The sequence below is a fragment of the Cyphellophora attinorum genome (assembly GCF_001299255.1).
Source record: "Cyphellophora attinorum strain CBS 131958 chromosome Unknown Contig30, whole genome shotgun sequence".
Taxonomy (NCBI): domain Eukaryota; kingdom Fungi; phylum Ascomycota; class Eurotiomycetes; order Chaetothyriales; family Cyphellophoraceae; genus Cyphellophora; species Cyphellophora attinorum.
The window spans coordinates 187,740-208,151 of NW_017253258.1; the positions used below are offsets into that span (position 1 = coordinate 187,740).

Genomic DNA, 20,412 nt, shown 5'->3' on the forward strand with positions numbered 1-20,412 from the left:
CACGCGTTGAATGCTCGGATACCGACTAGTGGTGTAGCATTGCTCGATATACTGTCCCAGGTCGGCCACCTTGCTGGTAGCCTCTAGGTCGGAGGACCACATAGCATTGAAACAGTTTGCGTCCTGACTAGACCTGGTACATTGGACTCTCCTCAACCGATGCGAAACGGAGGAAGTCACGCTATAAGTAGGGTGAAGCGGGAAGCAAGCAATGCATCCGGCAGCGATACGGTCGATCCGACTCGTAAATGCCTTCAATGGCGTCAGATTTACATCATCCTCCTCGGACATGTTATGCGACGATTATGCAGACAACGACTCGCCTTTGCCGCTCACGCACTGCGGAGAAATGGAAGTACATAGACGTACAGAATGTTCGAGTCCTGATAGATTCTTTCTCTCATCTATATGTTCTTGACACGCCTCAACCGTTCCCTGAATTCCCCAACTCGCATGCGCTTATCCCAGATGGCGAACCATATGGCCAATGGCCACAGTAATGGCATACACTCTGGCACGACGCTGGACAAACTCCCCAAGTCGAACGTCTTCACATCGAACTTGCCACCAGACTCGCAATACCCGACCCCAGAAGCGTCACATGCTGCTCCGCGAGAGAGGCTGGGCCCGCGAATGGTGAAGGAAGCATTGTATACCTACGTCCGTCCCGAGCCTACAGAAGAGCCAGAACTGCTCGCTGTCAGCAAGCGGGCGCTGAAGGATCTTGGCCTCTCTGAATCAGAAGCGAGCTCAGACCTTCTCAAAGAGGTCGTTGCGGGCAACAAGGTCTTCTGGGACGAGAAAAATGGCGGCGTATATCCATGGGCGCAGTGCTATGGCGGCTTCCAATTCGGGTCCTGGGCTGGCCAACTGGGTGATGGCCGTGCTATTTCCCTGTTCGAAGGCACAAACCCAGACACTGGCGTCCGGTATGAATGGCAGCTGAAGGGTGCGGGCAAGACACCGTATAGCCGCTTCGCAGATGGCAAGGCAGTGTTGAGGTCGAGTATCCGGGAATTTGTCGTCTCAGAATACCTCAACGCGTTGGGAATACCCACGACGCGCGCTCTGTCACTCACATTATGTCCGAAGTCTCAGGTCTCTCGTGAACGTGTCGAACCTGGCGCAATCGTTTGCCGCTTCGCGCAGTCGTGGCTCAGGTTCGGGACGTTTGATTTGATGCGGTCGAGAGGCGACCGCGGTCTGATTCGGAGGACTGCCACTTACGTTGCGGAACAAGCCTTTGGTGGATGGGACAAACTCCCGGCACGCGTCGAGATCAAAGAAGGCGGATCAGCCACATAGACCCACCCCGAAATGTGCGGAATGACGAGCTGCAAGGACCGGAAGGTCAAGAGGAAAATCGATTCGCTCGACTATACCGCGAGATAGCACGACGCAACGCCAAAACGGTAGCGGCATGGCGCCTACGGCTTCATGAATGGCGTGCTCAACACTGACAACACGTCCATCTTCGGGCTGTCTATCGACTACGGCCCGTTCGCGTTCATGGACAACTTCGACCCAGCATATACACCCAACCACGACGATCACATGCTTCGGTACAGCTACCGCTCGCAACCAAGCATCATCTGGTGGAATCTGGTCAGGCTAGGCGAAGCACTCGGCGAGCTACTCGGTGCAGGTGACCGGACAGACCAGGAGACATTCGTCACGAAAGGCGTCGAGGAGGACTTTGCGCCCATCCTCATCAAGCGAGCCGAGCACATCATCGACTCGACGGGCGACGAGTACAAAGCAGTCTTCATGAGCGAGTACAAGCGATTGATGGCCGCTCGGCTAGGCCTCAAAACGCAAAGCGAATCAGATTTCGAGAAGCTGTACTCAAACCTGCTAGACACGATGGAGGCATTGGAACTCGACTTCAACCACTTCTTCCGCCGCCTCTCAACCGTCTCACTCGAGGACGTTAGCACAGAAGAAAGGCGCAAAGAGACGGCAACACGCTTCTTCCACGCGGAAGGCGTCACTGGCCTCAACGAGGACCGTGCCTCGGCGTCAGCTAAGGTCGCTTCATGGCTAGAGTCATGGCGCGCGAGGATAGCAGAAGATTGGGGTGAGCATACTTCAGCTGATGCAGAGCGCCAAGAAGCAATGAACAAAGTCAATCCGAACTTCGTGCCTCGAGGATGGATTCTGGATGAGGTGATTCAGCGTGTTGAGAAGCAGGGCGATCGGGACATTCTTGGAGGGATCATACTATGGTCGATAAGCCGTTTGAGGATGGTTGGGGCTGGAATGCGGATGAGGAGAAGAGGTTCTGTGGTGATGTGCCGAGGTTTCAGAGGGCGATGCAGTGTAGTTGCTCGAGCTGAGTGGGCCCCTGGGAAACGAGTAGACCATGTCGGCCCGTCAGTATGTAAAAAGCTTACGAGAAACGAGATACACCCCGCTTCAATCCAGACTGAGCGGGCTGTGAGCAGTGGGAGTGAGTTCGCCGCAGTAATAATCGCTCACCATATTGACACTCTTGAGCATTTCCTCACTACATTCACTTCGTCAATTTGGTATCGAAGCCCTCCCCGGCCCGAGTTTGACACAGCAGCCATGAATCCACCAAGTCAATCCTCAATCTCGCATCATACCTTCGCCGAATTCCTCGAACAAGGCCCCAGACCCCATGTTCTGTGTTTCACCTTGCTCATGCCCACCCTCACGAACAGAAGCAGCACCCACTCCACCCCGATGCCCAGCAAACTGCAACAACCGCTCCAGCTCTTCCATTCTCGGTAGCATAGCCAACTGCTGCGAGTCCGGACTTGTGGGCTCGGTGTTGTAATTGGGACTGCTTCGCAGGGCTCGGATGCGGCGTTCGATCGTGCGTACAGGCACCGGTTGGTCCACGGGTGGATGACTGATCGAGAAAGTAGGCCAGACGTTGCGCAGCAACCACTGCAGCTCTTCGATCCTTGCAGTCGTAGGGCCACGCCGCGCACTTGGCTCTGTGGGATCTTGACGCCGGATCTGTCGCAAGACTTCAATACGCGCTCTGATCACGTGTGCCGGCACAGATGGGTACCAGTGGCTTCCAAGTTTAACTGAAGCAGATGATGCGGTTCCACTGTCTCTGGTTTCGGCAGAAAGGCGTTCTCGCTCTTCAGCAGCCCAAGCCATTCTCGCATCTCGCATCTGCCTCGCCCGGCGATCTCGCAGATAGATTATGACACTGGCAACACTTCGATCATCGGATTCGAGCATGCTCGCGGCTTGTTGTCGAAAAGAGGTGATCTCAGCTTGTGTTGGCTCTGGGCGACCATCAGCTGTCGCTCTTGGCAAATGCTGCGCGTCTCGAGGTCGGTTGTTGCGGCCGGTGCTTCCATCTCCATTCGTGTTGGGTGCAGCATCGCCTTGACTGTGATGTCCTTGCAAGCTGAGCGCATTTCGACGAGGCCGCGTACGTGGACTGATCTCCTCCTCGTCGGACATTGGCCAACGTCCTGGCATACCGCCTCCAGATGAGTTTGAAATGATTTGCTCGTCATCAGAATCTTGAAGCCCGCCTGGCCGGCTTCCAACGACGACCGGATTCTCGACAGGCGAAATGAGCTCCAACCAAAGCATGTCATCACTCTCCGATCTTCCACCACCGCTAGTCTGCGGCTCTCCGTGCGAGGCACGAGGAAGATCATCCGAAGCCTGGTCGCGAGACACACCATCAGGTCGGGCTCCATTGATCAACTGCCCGTGGCCAAGCCCGCGGAGCATGCCGGAAGGGAGACCAAATTCTTCTCGAAAGCTGAATGGTGAACGTTGTAGTGTTGCTCTCGCGCCGGGGTTTCCGTTGACGATCTGCCGATGGGTGCGGTCAGCGACTTGCATTTCGCGGCCAGTCATGTGTCTATGATCGTTGAGGCGTTGTTGACGGAGGATGACCTCTTGTTGATGTTCCTGTCCTTGCCGGTGTTGCTGGCCTTGTCGATCGGTAGTGCCGGATGCTCGTCGCCGGAGCGCGAGGGCATGGGGAGTCATGGTGACAGCGTTTGGTCGTGCTGGCTCAGTGTTGGGCGTGTTGGCACTTCCATCAGTGGCGACGGCGGACAAGTTCGAGAAGCGTTCGTCGTCGGCGCCATTGGCGCTAAGAAGAGCATCATTGTCCCCGTCGGCTGCAGCATCGCCTCCATGCGCCATCCTCAGACCAAGATCCATGCTTCTTCTCTTTCGCATCTTTGTTCGACTCGAAGTACCAACACCGGGATTTGTGTCGGTTCGGAGGCTGGTTCTGCTCGGCTCGAACCGCTGTGGCCAGCGAGTCGTGATGTTGCCCTCATTGCTTCTGCCCTGAATTGTCGAGGTGTTGGATCGACCGAGGTCCGCAACATCGCTGTGATCAAGCATAACACACCTGAAGGCCTCCTCGAAGGTAAAGCTGTCGCTGTTCTCATCGTCATCTGGCGCATCAGCGCTGCCATCGAAGCCTTGTCCAAGGTGCGGATTGGTGGTAGTTGGGTCAACGTCAGAAGTACCGCCTCCAGAAATGGCTTGACCAGCAACAATGTCAGCCTCGTCCGCAGCATCAACAACAGTCGCACCACCAGCCTCCGCAGTCTGAGGGTCGTTGTCGCCATCAGCACGCTCGTTTGTAGCAGACTGTATTGAAGAAGCTCTCGGAGCTGGAGGCCCACCCTGCACTCTCTCACCAGCTCCTGCCAGTATACCAGCGTTGCGATGATCGCACCATCGTCTATGGGCCCAGCCGAGCTCGTCTCTGGACGAAAGATCCCCTGCAGAATGACTCTTCTCCGAAAGACGTCAACATGTTCATCGTGCGGCCTCGTATTCAGGTCCAGAAAAAGATCACGAAAACTCTCCTCGATCCACTCCAAGCAGCCCGGCGTTTCCATCTCGCCTTATGATCCATAGTGTAATCTAATGCTCGTCGCAGGTGCGAGTCTTCGATGACGAGTTCGTTGAGGCGAGGATGCTTCCCTCGAGTCGCAAGAATTGTAAGGCGGAACGTGGGAAAACCAAGCTCGAGAAATGCGTGAAGCATGAAGAAGGTGACATGCTCGCGTCGCTCGAATTCTAAGCATTGCCAGAGCCTGAGTGTCGCAACAATAGCGTCATCAAACATGTGAAGAATTGCGTTTGAAGTAGGATAAGTGCGGTATACCTGACGAAAGCGGTCGACGTCCTCTGGTATCGGCTCGGCGCGGACGCCGCTGTACAGGTCGGGAAAATCTCGAAGGGCAAGATAATGGGCGGAAGGTCCGCTCGGTCCGACAGCTGATGACCAAGTGTCGGCATCCAAGTCGCGGCCATCTAAGAGGTTGGTAAATTTGACAGCCTGTTCCAGTTCCAGTTCTAGGGAGTCCTTCAGACGCTTCAGGCCCGGATTTCGTCGGCACAGGTCCTCGAGATGGGTTCCTGCGTCAGCGTCCTGATCTTGACGCTGCTCCTCCTCTTCGCTGTCGTATGAGAGAGCGGCAGGATGATTTCTCTCGGGACTGCGAGGGATGACAGTGTCAGGAGTTGGCGTACCATGTGATGAGTCAGTAATGTTCGGTCCAGAGCTGGATTCACTGGCATTTACCGTAGGATCTTCGGTAACAACCTGGGGTTGCAGGGTGTCCATAGCTTCCAGTCCAGCTCCAGAGATTCCAAGACCGACCAGCGCCCCAGCAACATCACCATCATCATCTGACTCCGGCCCATCGTCGTCATCATTCGCAGCATCGCCGTACCGTACGCTTCGGAGCCATGACTCATCCGAATTGCTGTACCTCCTCTGCTCAAATCTCGGTCCGACAACGGTGGGCACTTCCACAAAGTCCGCTGCAAGCCGCCATCTCCGCCGATACCCATGCAGCATCCTCGTCTCGCGAGGTGGAGGTCGCTCTTCGCTGCCAGCGCGCCCGACAAGGTCACTGTTGAACGCGAGCTCGTTGGGAACAGTGAGCTCATCGAACGGATTTGGTAGATCGGACAACGTGTAGTCGAGTGGCGAGGTGGAAGTGGCATCATCGGCTGGATCTTCTGGACGGGCCACGGTGTGGTCGAATGGTGGAGTAGTGGTGGGAGAGGCGACGAGGGTTGCACCGCTGTAGTCGGCATTGGGACTCGGATCCTGGGTCTGGAAGAGGTTGTCTGTCGGGGTATGAGGATCGGCGAGTGTGCTAGGGGTATGTGCAGAGGGCTCCCCATCGGGAGAAGGACCGCGCCAAGTCGGGCCAGGCGAAGCATCATAAAAGCGCTGATAACGCGCCCGATCGTGCTCGTGTCCATCATACCCACCGTCAACCAGGTCAAACGGGTTCCGCCATCTGAATCGTTCAGGCTCACGTTCGCGGTCCTCTCGAAGACGTTCCTGCCAAAGCACAATCAATGCCGAGGCACTCTCAAAATCGAAGTTGGGCAGTTGTTCGGCTAGTGCTTCTCGCAGCTGAGCTACCTCGACGTCTGTGGGGTCTCGATAGTCGTCGTTGTCGTCAGTACCTTCGATGAGCTCCCTGTTTGATTTGCGTCAGCGGCCTCCCTGATGGTCATTTTCGGAAAAATGAGCACATACCTAAACACCTCAGGAACTTCCAATCTCTCAAAGGTAATGGCATCGAGGGCGTCCCCGATCGCATCATCTGAAAACCGCTGGAGACGGGGAAAACCCTCTCGACTGCCCGAAATCCAAACATCAGGGATCTCCCTAATATCCTCTGTGTGAATACTGGGTATGGAGGATCCGCTGCTGTGTGCGTCGTCGGAAGTACTGTCGCGCGTAGGTGGGGTCGAGGCGGGTGCGATGTCAGTAGGTGTGTTGAGGTTGGATGGCGCATGGGTGGGTGTGACTGGAGCTGGAGCCGTATCCCGCGCCTGAGCAGCCACATCATTATCATCATCACCTTCGGACTCTGACCCACCATCATCGACGTCATTCGCAGCATCTCCGCCGTCTCCGAGTCCCAAGTCCTCGCTGAGTCGTCTCCGCCTAGTTCTGTGCTCATCGTTACCACCAATAGCTGCTTCCCCACTGACAGCTCGTCTCCTCCTTAACGACGTTGCAAGCGCTGCCGACTCTGCAAAGACACCCGTGGAAGCCGGCTCTACGCTGCGGGCGCGACCGACGAGATCGTTGTTCAGAGTGGCACCGCTAAGGGCGCGGGTGCTGCGAGTTGGACCCGGCGGAGGAGCAGTGGCTGTCCGGTGGCCGGTGGCGGTGGCGGTGGCGGTGGCCGCGGGTGCAGGAGAGTTGACGAGAGTTGGAGTAGGCGAGAGTTCGGGATTACGTGTGTTGATCGGCTGTTGGGGTGGCGTTGTTGGGGCATATAGAGGTGTTGTGGTGGCGTCGAGAGGATCTGCGACGGGATGGAACAGCACCAATTGATGAGCTCGAGATCGCTCTTGCCAAAGCACGATCAGCACTCCAAAGCTCTCGTGACCAAAGTCCGGGACTTGACCAGCGAGCGCCTCCTCAAGCTCGAATACTTCGGTGACTGTTGGTTCATGGAAGGCGCCGTTCGCGTCTGTGCCTAGAACAAGATCGCTGGCAATATTTTGTCAGCGTGCGCCTCATGACGTGGAAGCTAAGTCTTCAAGAGAAGGAAATACGTACTTGAATTGTGCCGGAACAGCCAAATGAGCCAGATCAACTCTCCTGATGACCTCCTGGATGGCATAATCGGAGAACTGCTGCAGGCGGGGATACTGCGCGCGGAGGGAGGTGATTTGGCCGTCAGGGATGATGTTCGCATCGAGTCCGGAGGGAGGAGAGCTGCTGTTCTGACCATCGTTGACGGTTCTGTTGTGTGCAGGTAGGCTAGGTGTAGGAGGTTGGGAGGGCTCTGCGTCGTGAGCAGGGTCGGTTTCATCGTCTCTGTGCTGAGTCCTTGAAGTACCCGCGTACCCGGCTATGTAATCAGCCAGAAGCCAGCCGCATTGCCAGACCAGTACGCACGCCATGAACTGCCCTCCTCCATGTCGGCTATTTCGTCTTCAGAGAAGGGACTGCCGAAGTCCCTATCACGGCCACGTTCTCGCTTCGCTCGATGAAGCTCCTGCCAGAGCACAAGCAACGCCCAGAAACTCTCGTACCTGAAGTGAGGAACCTCCCTAGCTAATGCTTCTTGCAGCTGAGCTACCTCAGCGTTGGTTGGTTCTCGTGGATTTCCATCATGGTCTGTGTCTTCGACGAGATCTCTGATTGGGTAATATTAGCTCATGTCGACATTTCGAGAAGGAAGCACCAACGTGAACCTCTCAGGAACTTGCAGCTCCCCAAAGTCAACCGCAAGGATAGCTTTTTCAATGGCATGATCTGAAAATGGCCGGAGCCGTGGATGCTCTTGTCGATGGCCATCGATCCATGTGTCAGAGATAATGTTATATGCCGGGTCACTGGTGTGAACAAGCGTATTTTGGGTAGGTGTATTGTTGGAAGACGTGTCGTGAGAAGGCAAGACTGGATCTGGGGCCGAGTTCGGTTTCTCTGGCGGGTCAGCCATAGCGACAGTAAGTGTTTAGCTCAAAGCTGATGAATGTGTTGAGAAGCCAACAGCTCTGCACTTTTGCAGAATCCATGAAATGGTTGATTGTATACCTTTGCAGCGCAGATCATGTTTGTTATGGCCAAAGAGCTGTTTGCTTTTGCGTTGGCGTGGGAGTGAAAGAAGACATTGAGGCGATCTTCGTTCTCTGATGCTGTTTGCTAGGATGAATAGTGTTAGCGTAAAAACAAGCGATTATTGACAGACTCGATGGATTGAGGATTGGTTCTGAAATGGCAGCAGCGATGGAGGTGTTCCTGGATAGGAAGTATTTGGTCGTGCAGGTGGAAGCAGCACTGGGCTTCGCTGCAGTCGTGGCAAAATTGGTCTGATCCGTCACCACGCCACATCAACTTCACACCCAACACCCTCTCGCCCAATCTCTCGTACAATGCTCCCGTGACCCAACTATCATTCGTCCTTCCCATCCTCGCAAACACGCTCGCCCCTTTCCATCCTACCACTTGCGCATCAAGCTCTCTTGGCGGCCTTCCAACAACCACATCCTTGCTATACCCAGCCATTTGTCCTTGCAGCTGCTCCTCAATATAAGTCGCTAGCCCACCCGTCGTGCTCGCGCCGCCGATGAGCAAGATCGAGCCGAGGAAATCGCGCGTACGACCAGGCGAGCCGCGGGCGGCGTGATTGATCGAAACCATGATTGCGTTGACGAGAGGGAAAACCGGCAGGAGATCGGAGCGGCGTTCGAGAGGGAGAGGCTCGTCTGGTTCTGGAGTCGGGAGGCGGGGAACGGCCATATTATTGAAGAAGGGGATAGCGGTTTCGGCTGCTGGTAGAGGGGTTGAGGCGTCTTCTGGTGCAGGCGTGCCGGTGCCGTTGACCGGGTCAAGTTGACGAACGGGTGAGCTGGCGTGCGAAGGTTGTGGCGTTGGTGCGTCGGCGCCGTCCTGGTTCCAGGCAGGAAGAGCAGCGACTGATGGACGGCGGGAGTCGGTACCGTCAACGTCGTTACCGACCGTGGGAAGGTTGCCGTTGGTGATGCCGTTGGCTGGTGCTTTTGGTTTGTACTCAGCCAGAACTTCTGGTGGTGCGATTGCATTAAGGATCTCGGCCTGGGCCGAGCTTGTAGGGTCGTTAGGCTTGCCATCGTAGATGTCGTAAGATCGATCAACGAGGGTGTTGCGGCCAGTAAGCTTTCCGTCATGATCGAAAACTTCTGGTCGATTGAGCGCCGTCACTGGTAGGATAACCTCATCGTAGATCTTGCAGGTGTATTTTCTCGTGTCTTGCCCTGGTGCGCGCAGATGGAAATCGTACATCGATACAGATATGTCAGCTTCGGTGACAGTGAGCAATTTGTGCTTGAGCTCTTCGGCTAGGAGGTAATCGTGACGGCGCTTGAGGTTGATGTCTGCATATGGGAAGTGATTGTACAGAATCATCTTGACGAAGAGGTTCGTGATATCGTTGCCGCCAACTTTGAGGTTGACTCGGGAGTTCTCGACAATCATGCCGTCTTCGATGCAGGAAATTGACGTCTTCTGGTCGCCAATGTCGACAATACAGGCTGTCATGACGCCGGCGCCAAAGCTGGCTGCAAGACCTTCTTGGATGAAGGCGACTTTGGAGAAGTTGAACTCGATCAAGGCCATCTCCAGCATGGCTGTCACGTTGTTTCGTTCGTAGTAATCCGGCACAGCAATCACGCAGCTGTACTCGTTGAACTGTCGCGGCTGGATGCCAATCTGTGATTTGATGGCCTCCATAAGGATGACTCTGATGTCCTCCCACAAGAATCTCGCGTTCTTGTAGTCCGCTTCGTTCAGCCAGCCATGCCGAATTGGCCAGAAAAGCCTGTACCGTGGCTTCGACTCGTCCGGTATTCTTAGAGCATCCATGCCCGTAATGTATTCAGGCTTCGCACTCACATCTGTCCAGTCGATCCTCATCGTATCATTCATCTCCGTGATTGTGTCGTATGTATGCCGCCGGTTGTGACTGGTGACCATATCCCTGCTCTGAGGCAGCACCTTCCGCTTATTCGCCCGCATCCTCACTTTGAGATCATTGCTCATGCCAGTAAACTTCTTAGCAAAGTCCTCTCCCAGCCGCTTCTCCGGCTCATTAGGCCACAGTCCATTCTCAAGCTTGACACGCTTCGGCGCCGGTTCGCCATCTCCTAGCTCGGACTCCGCTTGCGGTGCTCGCCGTGCGATGACCATAGGCACCGTCTTTGGCAGCGCGTTACTCGCCAACCCAACTCTCAGATTCTGACTACCTAGATGTAGCACAATACACTTGGTCCCATCCATCTCCACATCTCCCTCAGCCTCGCCATCCTCTTCATCGTCATCCTCACCACGCATCTCAACATCCCCATCTTCGCCCTGCTGACCCACACCAGCCCGCTCGCGATCCCTCTCCCTCGCCTCTTTGACCATCTTCCCTCGAGCCTCCTCCTGTTGCGTCCGCACGGCCAGTATCTGTTCATCGCGCTTGAGGTAGTCTGTGTAGTAATTCTTCTGGTTGATGGCAGGCACGACGGGCCACGACGTCAAGTCCATATTGTTGTCGGTGCGCTCGAGGCCCTCCTCGCGGAGGAGGGCTTTCCCTGACTTCTTGCCAACCATTCTTGCGGCGGGAGAAGGGACTGCAGTGGTGAGAGAGCTACTGGTTGTACTGTCAATGCGTGGAGGGTTCGCAAATCGTTGCTCGAAGTCAGATGCAGCCTGGTCCTACCAGTCCTTGATGGTAGGTTCGGTCATGTTCGTGGCTGGAGAGTATCGATGATTTGTGATGTGGAGCGAACGACGTCGTAAATTTGCCGCAGCGTGAGCTTGGACACCTAGGTATGATACACGTGTTTTCAGTGATGTTCGATTGCGCGTTCGGCAAGGTACCACTGGCACTGGCATTCGACAGCGCGACCACGTGACTATAGCTACGGTGATCTGAGATCACTTGAAGTGCACTTTCGCTGTCAACCGGCGCCGCTCTCCCAGTGACTGACTGCCGCGCCACTTGCTGTCTCGCGCGACAAACGGAAGTGGAGCAGCGTCAGAAGGCGTATCATTGTTCTCGTCAGAGATGCCGGTGTAGGCGAAGTACGAGGACGGAAGCAGGCAGAAGATGTTACTGCAAGACGATGCTGCGGCCTTGACCTGAACCCTCACCCATAATTCAGAGTCCTCCCTGGCCCATTTCCCACCGGACTGCTAGGTAGGTGCTGTGTCCTCACTGCTCTGCTCGCAATCGCCCAAGCCGACCATCATGCCGCCCTTCAAGCGCATCGCCCTCCTCGGCGCAAACGGCATCCTCGGCGCACCCCTCCTCGACCATCTCGTCACCAACACCCAATGCGAGATCACTGTCCTCCAGCGCAAATCCTCCAAATCCACCCCCGCCCACACCGACAATTCTCGCGTCAAAGTCCTCCCCATCCCAGATGACCTCACCGCCTCTGGCTCCCACAAGGCCCTCGTCTCCGCTCTCACCGGTCAGGACGTTGTCGTCATCTCCATCGCAGTCCGGGACGTAGCCACGCACACTGCTCTCGCCGCAGCAGCTGCTGAGGCGGGCGTTCAGCGCTTCTTCCCCGCCGACTGGGGCAGCGTCGACTCCAGTGCGGCGCGGAGCCAGGAGGTCGTGCCGTTGTTTGGGCGGAAAGTTGAGATTCGGGCGCACCTCGTGGAGATGACCAAGAAATTTCCGGACTTCACATGGACCAGTATTGTCGGAGGCCATTTCTTTGATTGGGGGCTCAGGGAGGGCTTCATGCATGTGAATTTCAAGGATAGGGTGACGGACGTCTTTGATGACGGGGAGGGCAGGAGCTCGCTTACGACGCTGAAGCAGTATGCGACGGCTGTGGTGGCTGTGCTGGAGTTAGCTGGTAGGGAGGACTCTGGCAAGGACGAGACGGCGAATCGGATGCTATTCGTCCAAAGCTTTTGCGTAAGTCAGAACGAGCTGGTGACTAGTCTGGAGAAGGCAACGGGGGCGAATTGGGAGTTGAAGAGGTATGACTTGCAGAAATACATCAAGGATAAGAAGGTCGAGGCGGACGCTGGCGATCACCAGGCAAATGAGGACTTGGTATTCGCGTTGGGCGTGGAGGATGGGGACTGGAGGAAGAAGGAGGGCTATGCAATGGAGCTGCTGGGCTTAGGCGAGGAGGACCTCGATGAGATCGTCGCTAGTATCGCTGCTGAGCTGAGATGAAGAGAGGTGAAGCATGTGTGTCGAAGACCCAACTTGTTCCTTCTGGTTTCCTAGCTTGACTGTGGTCAATCAATTCAAGGCGGCCTCCAGACAGCCAAAGCTGTACACTTCGCCTGCGCTTCGACCTGCTCTGAATGCCACTTCGTCAATATGTCCATTCAATTCACGACGCAAGGCGGCAGCCGGACAATGCACAGTGAAGGCCTCCTGACCAAGTTAGTGAAGCGACCGCTCTCAGTTCGCGTCGGTTTCCACCCCGTTGTTGAGATATAAGTATCGCACTTGCCCCCGACTACTTCTCTTTTCCTCCTCACAATCAGCAAAAATGCTGCCAGCTCATTGCCACGCCACGCTAGCATCTGCTGCTACTTGACGGGGCGATCTTAAGGAAGCAGAGAATTTGTCATATCACTCCTCTTCAACACTGCTATACGACTATGGCCTAGATGCCAGCCAGCACTACTTGATATCATGCACACTACTCCCATCCCTCGCATCCCCAACCCCATTCCTCTTCTCCCTCCCACTCAACCCCCTCTCACTCTCCGGCCTCTTCCAATGCACCTTCAACGGCTCCCAGCTGTGCTCATTATAACTCTCCTGCACCTTCGCACAGGTCTTCAACCCCCATTCCGTCACCCCTAGCATCAGACAGCTCTCGAACATGAAAGCCATGCTACCCTCTCCAACTTTGGCAGGCGGCAAGTCACCATTGCTCGCCTTTTCGAACGTCTGCATATCTGGTCCGTGCCCGCTCATCGTGTTGTGTAGACTTGCGCCTGCAGGCTGGAAGCCACCTTTGCCAGCACCTTTCGCATCGTAGGAGCCTCCGATCAAGCCCATGAATTCGGACATCGTGTTGCGGTGGTACCACGGCGGCCGGAAAGTATTCTCGGCAACGAGCCAGCGTGGCGGGAAGATGACGAAGTCGGCGACTGCCGTACCGTGGCCGTGAGCATGTGAGGGAGCAGAGAGGACGGTGAAGATCGATGGGTCAGGATGATCGTACGAGATGCTGCCCACGGGATTAAAGCGGCCGAGGTCGTACTTGTAGGGGTAGAAAGTCCCGTGCCAGGCAACGACGTCGAAGGGAGTGTGGTTCTGTTGGGCGGAGAAGAGGTTGCCGCCGAATTTGGCGTATAATGTCCAGGTGTTGTCGCCAGAGAAGTCCTCGATGAAGTCTGCGACGGGCGTTTGAAAGTCCCGAGCGTTGGCGAGGCCATTGCTGCCGATCGGACCGAGCTCAGGGAGCTGGAAGGCACCTTGATACAATTCCAGGATATATCCGCGTACTGGCTCGGTATGGCTTACATTATAGCGAATACCACGTGGGATGACAGCGATCTCGTTTGGTCGGACGAGCAAGCGACCCAGCTCCGTTCGTATGTCGAGCGTGCCGTGTTGTGGAACGATCAGGAAGTCGCCGTCTGCGCTGTAGAAGGCAGACTTCTCCGGCATCGACGTGCCAGCAGCATAGATGTATATGCCCAGACCCTGCTTCATCTGCGGATCACCTGCGCCGGCGACGAGGTGTAACGAGTGAATCCACGTTGATTTCTCGTCGAAGTCGAAGGGGTCCCATCGTAGCTGGTTGGGGATAGCATTGAAATGCTTCCCAAACTCGGGCGTCGGCGATGTGAGCGACTGTGAGGACTCTGCAGGCACCGGCTGGAAGTTCTGGTGGCTGGCGCTGGGCAGTATGCGATACAGCCATGTCTGTTTATTCTCATCGCGGGGTGCTGTGAAGGCTGTGCCGCTGAGTTTCTCGTTGTACAAGCCGTACGGGCATTTTTGGGGTGAGTTGGCTGCTAGAGGCAGCGCGCCATCGACTGCCTCACTCCTGGAGAGTCGTTAGAAAGGGAACAGGATACGTGTGGAGCGGCAGCGTACTCCTTGTATCCCCCGAACCCATTCAGATATCTGTAGTTGTCGGTCACTTTGAACGGGGTTACAGGCATCGCGAATATCTTGCGTGTCGCAGAAACGCGTTATGTTGCCGACTGAATCATGCGTTAGTGAGGGGTGCTTGCTTTGTATGAGGTACGCCTAGACTGAGACTCTGGGGGAGATCATGCTGAGAAGCGGGGTTGAAGTGCTTCCAGAAATCTTACCTGTCAAGGGAATTCCGTACTTCGCACCACACGCGCCGATCTCTCGCGTTTCTCTTCTCTGCTGCAATCGTTCTCGAAATCCTTTGAAGGCAGGCATGATGTCTGATGGGTTCCGCAGCTAGTAATATTGGCTGCCTTGCGTGATGCTGAGCGCTGTCGTCGGTTACTCGAGGGGGACCCAAGACTCGAGAGTGCGGAATTGATGTGCTGTAGAAGAAGAGAACTGGTTCCGGGTGCGGGAACGCGGCTATTTCAGGGCTGACTTCAAGATCTGAGCTTCAGTCGTGTTTCACGGGTGGTCGGTTAGATGAGTGCCGTTTTCGTGATCTTATCGAGGGCCGACAACGGTCGTTCGGCGCATCGCGATCTTCAGGGCGACAGGCGACGGGCCAGCTCACCAAAAAGAACCGTCTCAACCATTCATTTTACGTGCTGAGCTGAGGGCGAATGTGCTCATGATAGGTGCCGACCAGCCGTCCGCCCACACCAAAACCATATCAGAGTTTGGGGCTGCTGCAGCAAATTGCACAACACGCAATCACATCCCGCAACAGGCCCATGCTGCGATTCGTCCGTAGCCTAGACGCCAGGGTGTTTTCTGGTTTGCAGACGCTGGACAGTACGGAAGAACTGCTTGGGTCTTCTTCGGCCTCCGCCAGTAAAGTGAGACGCACTGCACGCCTGTCACAAGCGAGAGCGGGAGAAGCAAAGCCACCATTGAAATAGTGCATGATTAGGGCCTGAGAAAGGATGTCAAACGTCTCCTTCATCCCGCATTTTCGTGATGCAGACCCGATCACGCCCTCATCTTCAGCTGTACCCCTCATCTTGGGACTTCTGGAGTGCGCCTGGGCGAAGCTGGGCTGACTATGACCACCGGGCTTGTGCAAGTAGATGGTTCCAGTCAGATCAAAACACTGGATAGCCAGAGAAGTGTTCCCGGGCTATGACGATGGTTCACGGCAAACCAAGACAGACGCATTTGCCCACTCGCCATCCCGAATATCCGCGCCAGCGCTGATCTTGCGCAGAGGCGGCAACAGTATAGAAGCTGACGCCATGCTGATCTGGAAGATTGCTTCTTCAGGCAACATCAGCACACAGTCTCAGTGCCCCTCCGCAGCTCGAGCAGCGACACGAACAAAGAGGGGCCAGCCCGGGTTGCAGGGAAATCCGAATCGCGCGGACCCTACGTAGTACGACATCGATTGGCTTTGCTGTCGTGATGCGTGGGATGCTTGCAGCATGGGTTGAGTACTCGTTCTGCGGCACGGACGGCTCGTGGGTTTGTGTACGTACGACGTAGTTGAATTATGAAGAATCGTAGTGGTTTTGTTCTTACTTTTGGCCTGCTGCTAATCACAAATGCCATTAGCGCTCTCAAATGCTGTCACTATCCAACAGAACTCGATTATGTGGCAGACTCCAAGCGCCGCATGCATGGCCATCCACTACGCCTCTGGCCCACGGGCCGTGGTGTTCATAGATTCTTCGTCCGCTCATCACTCTCCTTGATCCACCTTTCCAGACTCTCCTTATTCCTCACCTTGAAGCCGACCTTGAATGGCTTGGGCTCTGTTGTCAAGGCAGTCGGTATACTGTTACATGCCAACGCATCCATCACCGGCCGATCATTGGGATCCTTCGCTGGGTAGAACTCGAAGGCTGTAATCATTCGCAGAAATGCCGTGTAGATCTCTCTGTTCGCCAGATGCGAGCCAATACACATCCGCGATCCGGCGCCATAGCCGTAGTGCGGTGTTCCAGAGCCCTCCTGGTCGTTCAGGTAACGATCTGGATTGAAGTGGTACGGATTCTTGAAGTGCGTGTCGTCGTAGTCGGCGGCCCAAGCATTCATGTAGAACGTCGTACCCGCGGGAATGACGGCGTCTTCGTACTTGATGTCTTTGATCGACGTGCGTGGCAGGCAGATGGGGATGACGGTCCAGAAGCGCAGAATCTCCTTCGTCAATGCTGTGATGTACGGCACCTTCTCCTCGACCAAGCACTTTTCCCAGGCTTCCCCATCGGTAGGGTAGACTTTCATGATCTCTTCATAAGCACGTTTTTGGATCTCCTGACCTTCTTCCGTTGCTAGATAGCCGAGACCCATGATCATATTACCAGGTACGGTATCGATGCCAGCGGACACCATGGTGAGACAGATCGACTTGAGCTCGGCTTCGTTAAGAGTTTCCTCTGGATCTTTGATGATGTTCCCAGATATGCACGGATTGTCGGTGCCCTTGGCGATCCGATCCTTCAGCATGTTCAGGAACGTGGTAAGATACTTGTCGCGCCGCTGGCGGTAAGCGACTGCATCCTTATTCTGGCGTGAGATGAATGGCAGGCGGAGTAGAGGAATGTAGTCTTGCCAATTGTTGGAAGTACTCCGGAAGTTGGACACAACGCGTTCGACATGCACGACTATGGGGAATTAGTAAAGAGCGAAGGAAGATTTATATCCACACACCTTCGCGGAGGAGTTCCTGATCAATACCACCATCGATCCGGATGCCGTAGTTCAAGGTCAAGCTCGTATTTAGTGCAAACCTGTGAAAATACTTGCGCGGATCGAGCTCAAGCTCGCCGCCTTTGCTGTCCTTGTACAGGTCTTTGATGGCCACTGTCGCTTCGAGATCAATGAAAGGCATATAGCTCTGCACAGCTGGCCTGTTCAGCGCCGTGGCTGCCACCTTTCTCCTCCGCTTGCAGGACTCGTCCCATGGCGATGTTCCGATCGTGAAGCCTTGGGACGTTGACACCACACTGTGAAACGTGTACAGAGTGGGCCTTGAGATCAAGGCCGACTGGTTCGTGATCCAAAGATGCTTGACCGAGTCGAACGTGTTCGCAAATACAATGCGGCGGTTTCCTAGTCTGGTCTGAAAGACAGGCCAGCCATGCTTCTTCGCCCACTCTCCTGTGACTCGAGCATGATCCTGGCCAAGTTGGAGGAGGTTGCCGAAGAGAGGCACGCCTGGAATCTCCGGCAGATTCTTGATCTTGGGTGTGTCGGTGCGATTGAGGTATCTGATGCCAAAGTATGCCAGAGAGAGGAACAGAAATGTCAAGGTGACGGGAGAGCTGAGATCCAGAATTCTATCCAACATGACGGCGGCGGCGTCGATGTCTTGATACGTTGTGCCGGGTCCTCTCCTCCGCTCGATCCGCGTTGCTGAAGGTCGCCTGGACAAAAGATGCGTAGAGGCGTTGCTTCGTTAGAGATATTTTATGCTGATGTGAATGCTAAGGTTATACGCAAAGGTTTCCCTTCCGCCGACGGAAACTTGACAGACACATCTTGCTGATGACCCTCGGTTTCCTTCGCACTTTCTTTACTGACGACGTATTGCCAAAGAGGGGAAGCCTGGAAGTGAAGCCAGTGAAGCTTTGTGGGGTGCGGAATCTGATACCGCGGCGGGCCTGGAGTAAGACCGCCGTAAGATTTCACTACCAACACCATCACGGATCGCCATTTGATGACTTGTGACATCTCTTATGCTCTGATTGGCGTCGAAATGGCATGAGACTCACTCGTGAAGCGTTTGCTGCTCTGCAAGCGGAGGGCGGCAACTGCGCGGATCCAGCGCGCTAGTTCTCTCGACTACAGCTTCGGTGCTGGCAGGATCTGGCCGGAGCATTCTCCAAACCCTACGAGACCACTCTCCTCGCTGCCACACACGCCTGTTATGGTCACGGTATCTCCGTCTTGCAAAAACTTACGCTCGCCGCCGCTTTGCAACTTCATTGCCTGCTTGCCGCCTTTCGTGTACTCGATCAAGGCACCCTCTGAGCCCTGCTCTGTTCCACTAATGGTGCCGGATCCGAGGAGGTCACCGACGCGCATGGGGCAGCCTCCGATGGAGTGGTGAGCAAGCATTTGCGCAAATGAGAATAGCAGATTCTTGCCGTTCGTGTTCAACACGCGTTCAGGTTTCTGCCCTTCCGCTGTGACTTGTTACTTACGTCCGGTTGGAGGAGGATATTCACTTACGAGCAAGGTCGACACCAAGCCTGATGTCGTAAACGTTCTTCGGTTCCTTCTCCTGCAGATAAGGCAACAGCTGGCTGTCATTCTCGATGCCTTTTGACCTGAAGGGCTCCAGAGCATCCGTCAGGACAACCCATGGGCTTATAGTAGTGCCAAAGTTCTTCGCATTGAATGGTCCTAAGGGCACATACTCCCACGCCTGAATGTCTCGTGCTGACCAGTCGTTCATCAGAACGAACCCAAAGATATGCTCGGCCGCATCTTGTATCCGTACTGGCGATCCCATCTCATTGTCCTTGCACAAGAAGGCACCGAGCTCCACCTCGATATCAAGTCGCCGGCTTGGGCTGAAGATAGGTATCTTCGGGTCAGCTGCAGGGTTCTCGAGGATCTGTCCGTTTGGTCGCTTGATCCGTGTGCCGGATACAACAACAGATGAAGCTCGGCCATGGTATCCAACAGGCAGATGCGTGTAGTTTGGCTGCAGAGCATTCTTGGGATCACGTAAGATACAGCCTAGATTGAAGGCGTGGTTCTTGCCAGCGTAGAAGTCCGTGTAATCTCCAATCTCCATGGGTACGTGCGTACGAACATCGCTCAGTCTTAGCAAGGCTGATTGTCTAAGGCTCTCGTTGTCCTTGAGAATGTCGGGATGCTTGGTGGATTCTGAGAAGACATCCTGGAGGTACGTTCGCACTTTGCGATGAGTTGGCTTGCCCAATGCAGCGAATGCATTCAGAGAGATTGAGGCGAAGACGATCGGGTTGACATCGATGGGCTTGAAGCCTCCACCGCTTGCAAACTCTTTGAGATCCAGACAGTGGTCGCCTATTGCTATGGCTGTCCTGGGTCTCGGATCCGACGATGTAGAGATGATGCCAAATGGGATGTTCGCCAGCGAGAAGTGACTTGAGGCCGGTATCGATAGCCACGATGAAGTCGCCATTCTGATGATTTGCCTGTGGATGGACTGGAGTCGTGCTGCCAACATGAAACAATGCAAGTACTCATACGAGAACTCCAGTCTGGTGGTCGGATATTCACGGTGGTACTTTCCCCTGCAAGGCGACCGTTCTTGGCAAACGCGGAATTGAAGCGCCAACGCGGACTCCCGAAGATCGCAATATTTTGATGGTTTCCTTGTTGATGCTGCTCCTAATCATTTCCTCTCAGGGACGCACAGGCTCACCAGGCTCGTACTTAAGGAGCACTCCATGTTCCAAGCATCTGACAACGCGCAACAGCGCTCCCGTGTAAAATCGGCGCGTGTCATGACGTGGTCCAAGGCCAGCGTGTGACTATCAAGCGGTTGGTCGCATGTGCGCCTATCTGAGCTTCGCGCCCGCCCGCAATCAGGGGCCGAGGAGCTCTTTGCGTTTACAATGCTGCCGAACCTCTGGCTACAGAGAGCGAAGTGATATTCGACACTCAGACGATCGAACGAAATTGTAGTCTGAGTCGAATTGAGTGCCCACTGCCCAATGCCAGTGACGGCTGTCCTCCCCAAATAGGTAAGCCCGCCTTGAACGGATACCGGAGAATCTTTCGCAGGATTGGCATCCGTCAATGTCTGTAACGTCAGTACATTTCTGATAGCGGAATACACTCTGATATGAATGTACCACATTGA

At 55.1% G+C, this 20,412-nt stretch overlaps 6 protein-coding genes across 6 annotated transcripts; 3 read left to right on the forward strand and 3 right to left on the reverse strand.

Moving 5' to 3' along the window:
- Positions 1–468: 468 nt before the first annotated feature.
- AB675_4386 (uncharacterized protein) lies at positions 469–1,305 on the forward strand (the record flags this gene model as incomplete). The annotated part of the gene is made up of 1 exon (XM_018144520.1): positions 469–1,305. The coding sequence occupies one exon, from the start codon at positions 469–471 to the stop codon at positions 1,303–1,305; it is 837 nt and encodes a 278-aa protein (XP_017996513.1).
- A 132-nt stretch (positions 1,306–1,437) lies between these two features.
- On the forward strand, positions 1,438–2,233 carry AB675_4387 (uncharacterized protein; the record flags this gene model as incomplete). The annotated part of the gene is made up of 2 exons (XM_018144521.1): positions 1,438–2,166; positions 2,213–2,233. The coding sequence occupies 2 exons, from the start codon at positions 1,438–1,440 to the stop codon at positions 2,231–2,233; spliced, it is 750 nt and encodes a 249-aa protein (XP_017996481.1).
- Positions 2,234–2,589: 356 nt separating this feature from the next.
- Positions 2,590–11,086, reverse strand: AB675_4388 (putative actin-related protein 8; the record flags this gene model as incomplete). Its single annotated transcript, XM_018144522.1, has 8 exons — positions 2,590–4,758; positions 4,820–6,467; positions 6,527–7,495; positions 7,565–7,859; positions 7,907–8,148; positions 8,200–8,435; positions 8,549–8,656; positions 8,855–11,086. 8 exons carry the CDS (start codon positions 11,084–11,086, stop codon positions 2,590–2,592), a joined length of 7,899 nt encoding a protein of 2,632 aa, XP_017996495.1.
- A 640-nt stretch (positions 11,087–11,726) lies between these two features.
- On the forward strand, positions 11,727–12,677 carry AB675_4389 (uncharacterized protein; the record flags this gene model as incomplete). Its single annotated transcript, XM_018144523.1, has 1 exon — positions 11,727–12,677. The coding sequence occupies one exon, from the start codon at positions 11,727–11,729 to the stop codon at positions 12,675–12,677; it is 951 nt and encodes a 316-aa protein (XP_017996568.1).
- A 459-nt stretch (positions 12,678–13,136) lies between these two features.
- AB675_4390 (Homogentisate 1,2-dioxygenase) lies at positions 13,137–14,635 on the reverse strand (the record flags this gene model as incomplete). Its single annotated transcript, XM_018144525.1, has 2 exons — positions 13,137–14,517; positions 14,568–14,635. 2 exons carry the CDS (start codon positions 14,633–14,635, stop codon positions 13,137–13,139), a joined length of 1,449 nt encoding a protein of 482 aa, XP_017996516.1.
- A 1,633-nt stretch (positions 14,636–16,268) lies between these two features.
- Positions 16,269–19,728, reverse strand: AB675_4391 (Phenylacetate 2-hydroxylase; the record flags this gene model as incomplete). The annotated part of the gene is made up of 4 exons (XM_018144526.1): positions 16,269–17,215; positions 17,262–17,977; positions 18,400–18,739; positions 18,786–19,728. 4 exons carry the CDS (start codon positions 19,726–19,728, stop codon positions 16,269–16,271), a joined length of 2,946 nt encoding a protein of 981 aa, XP_017996553.1.
- Positions 19,729–20,412: the final 684 nt, after the last annotated feature.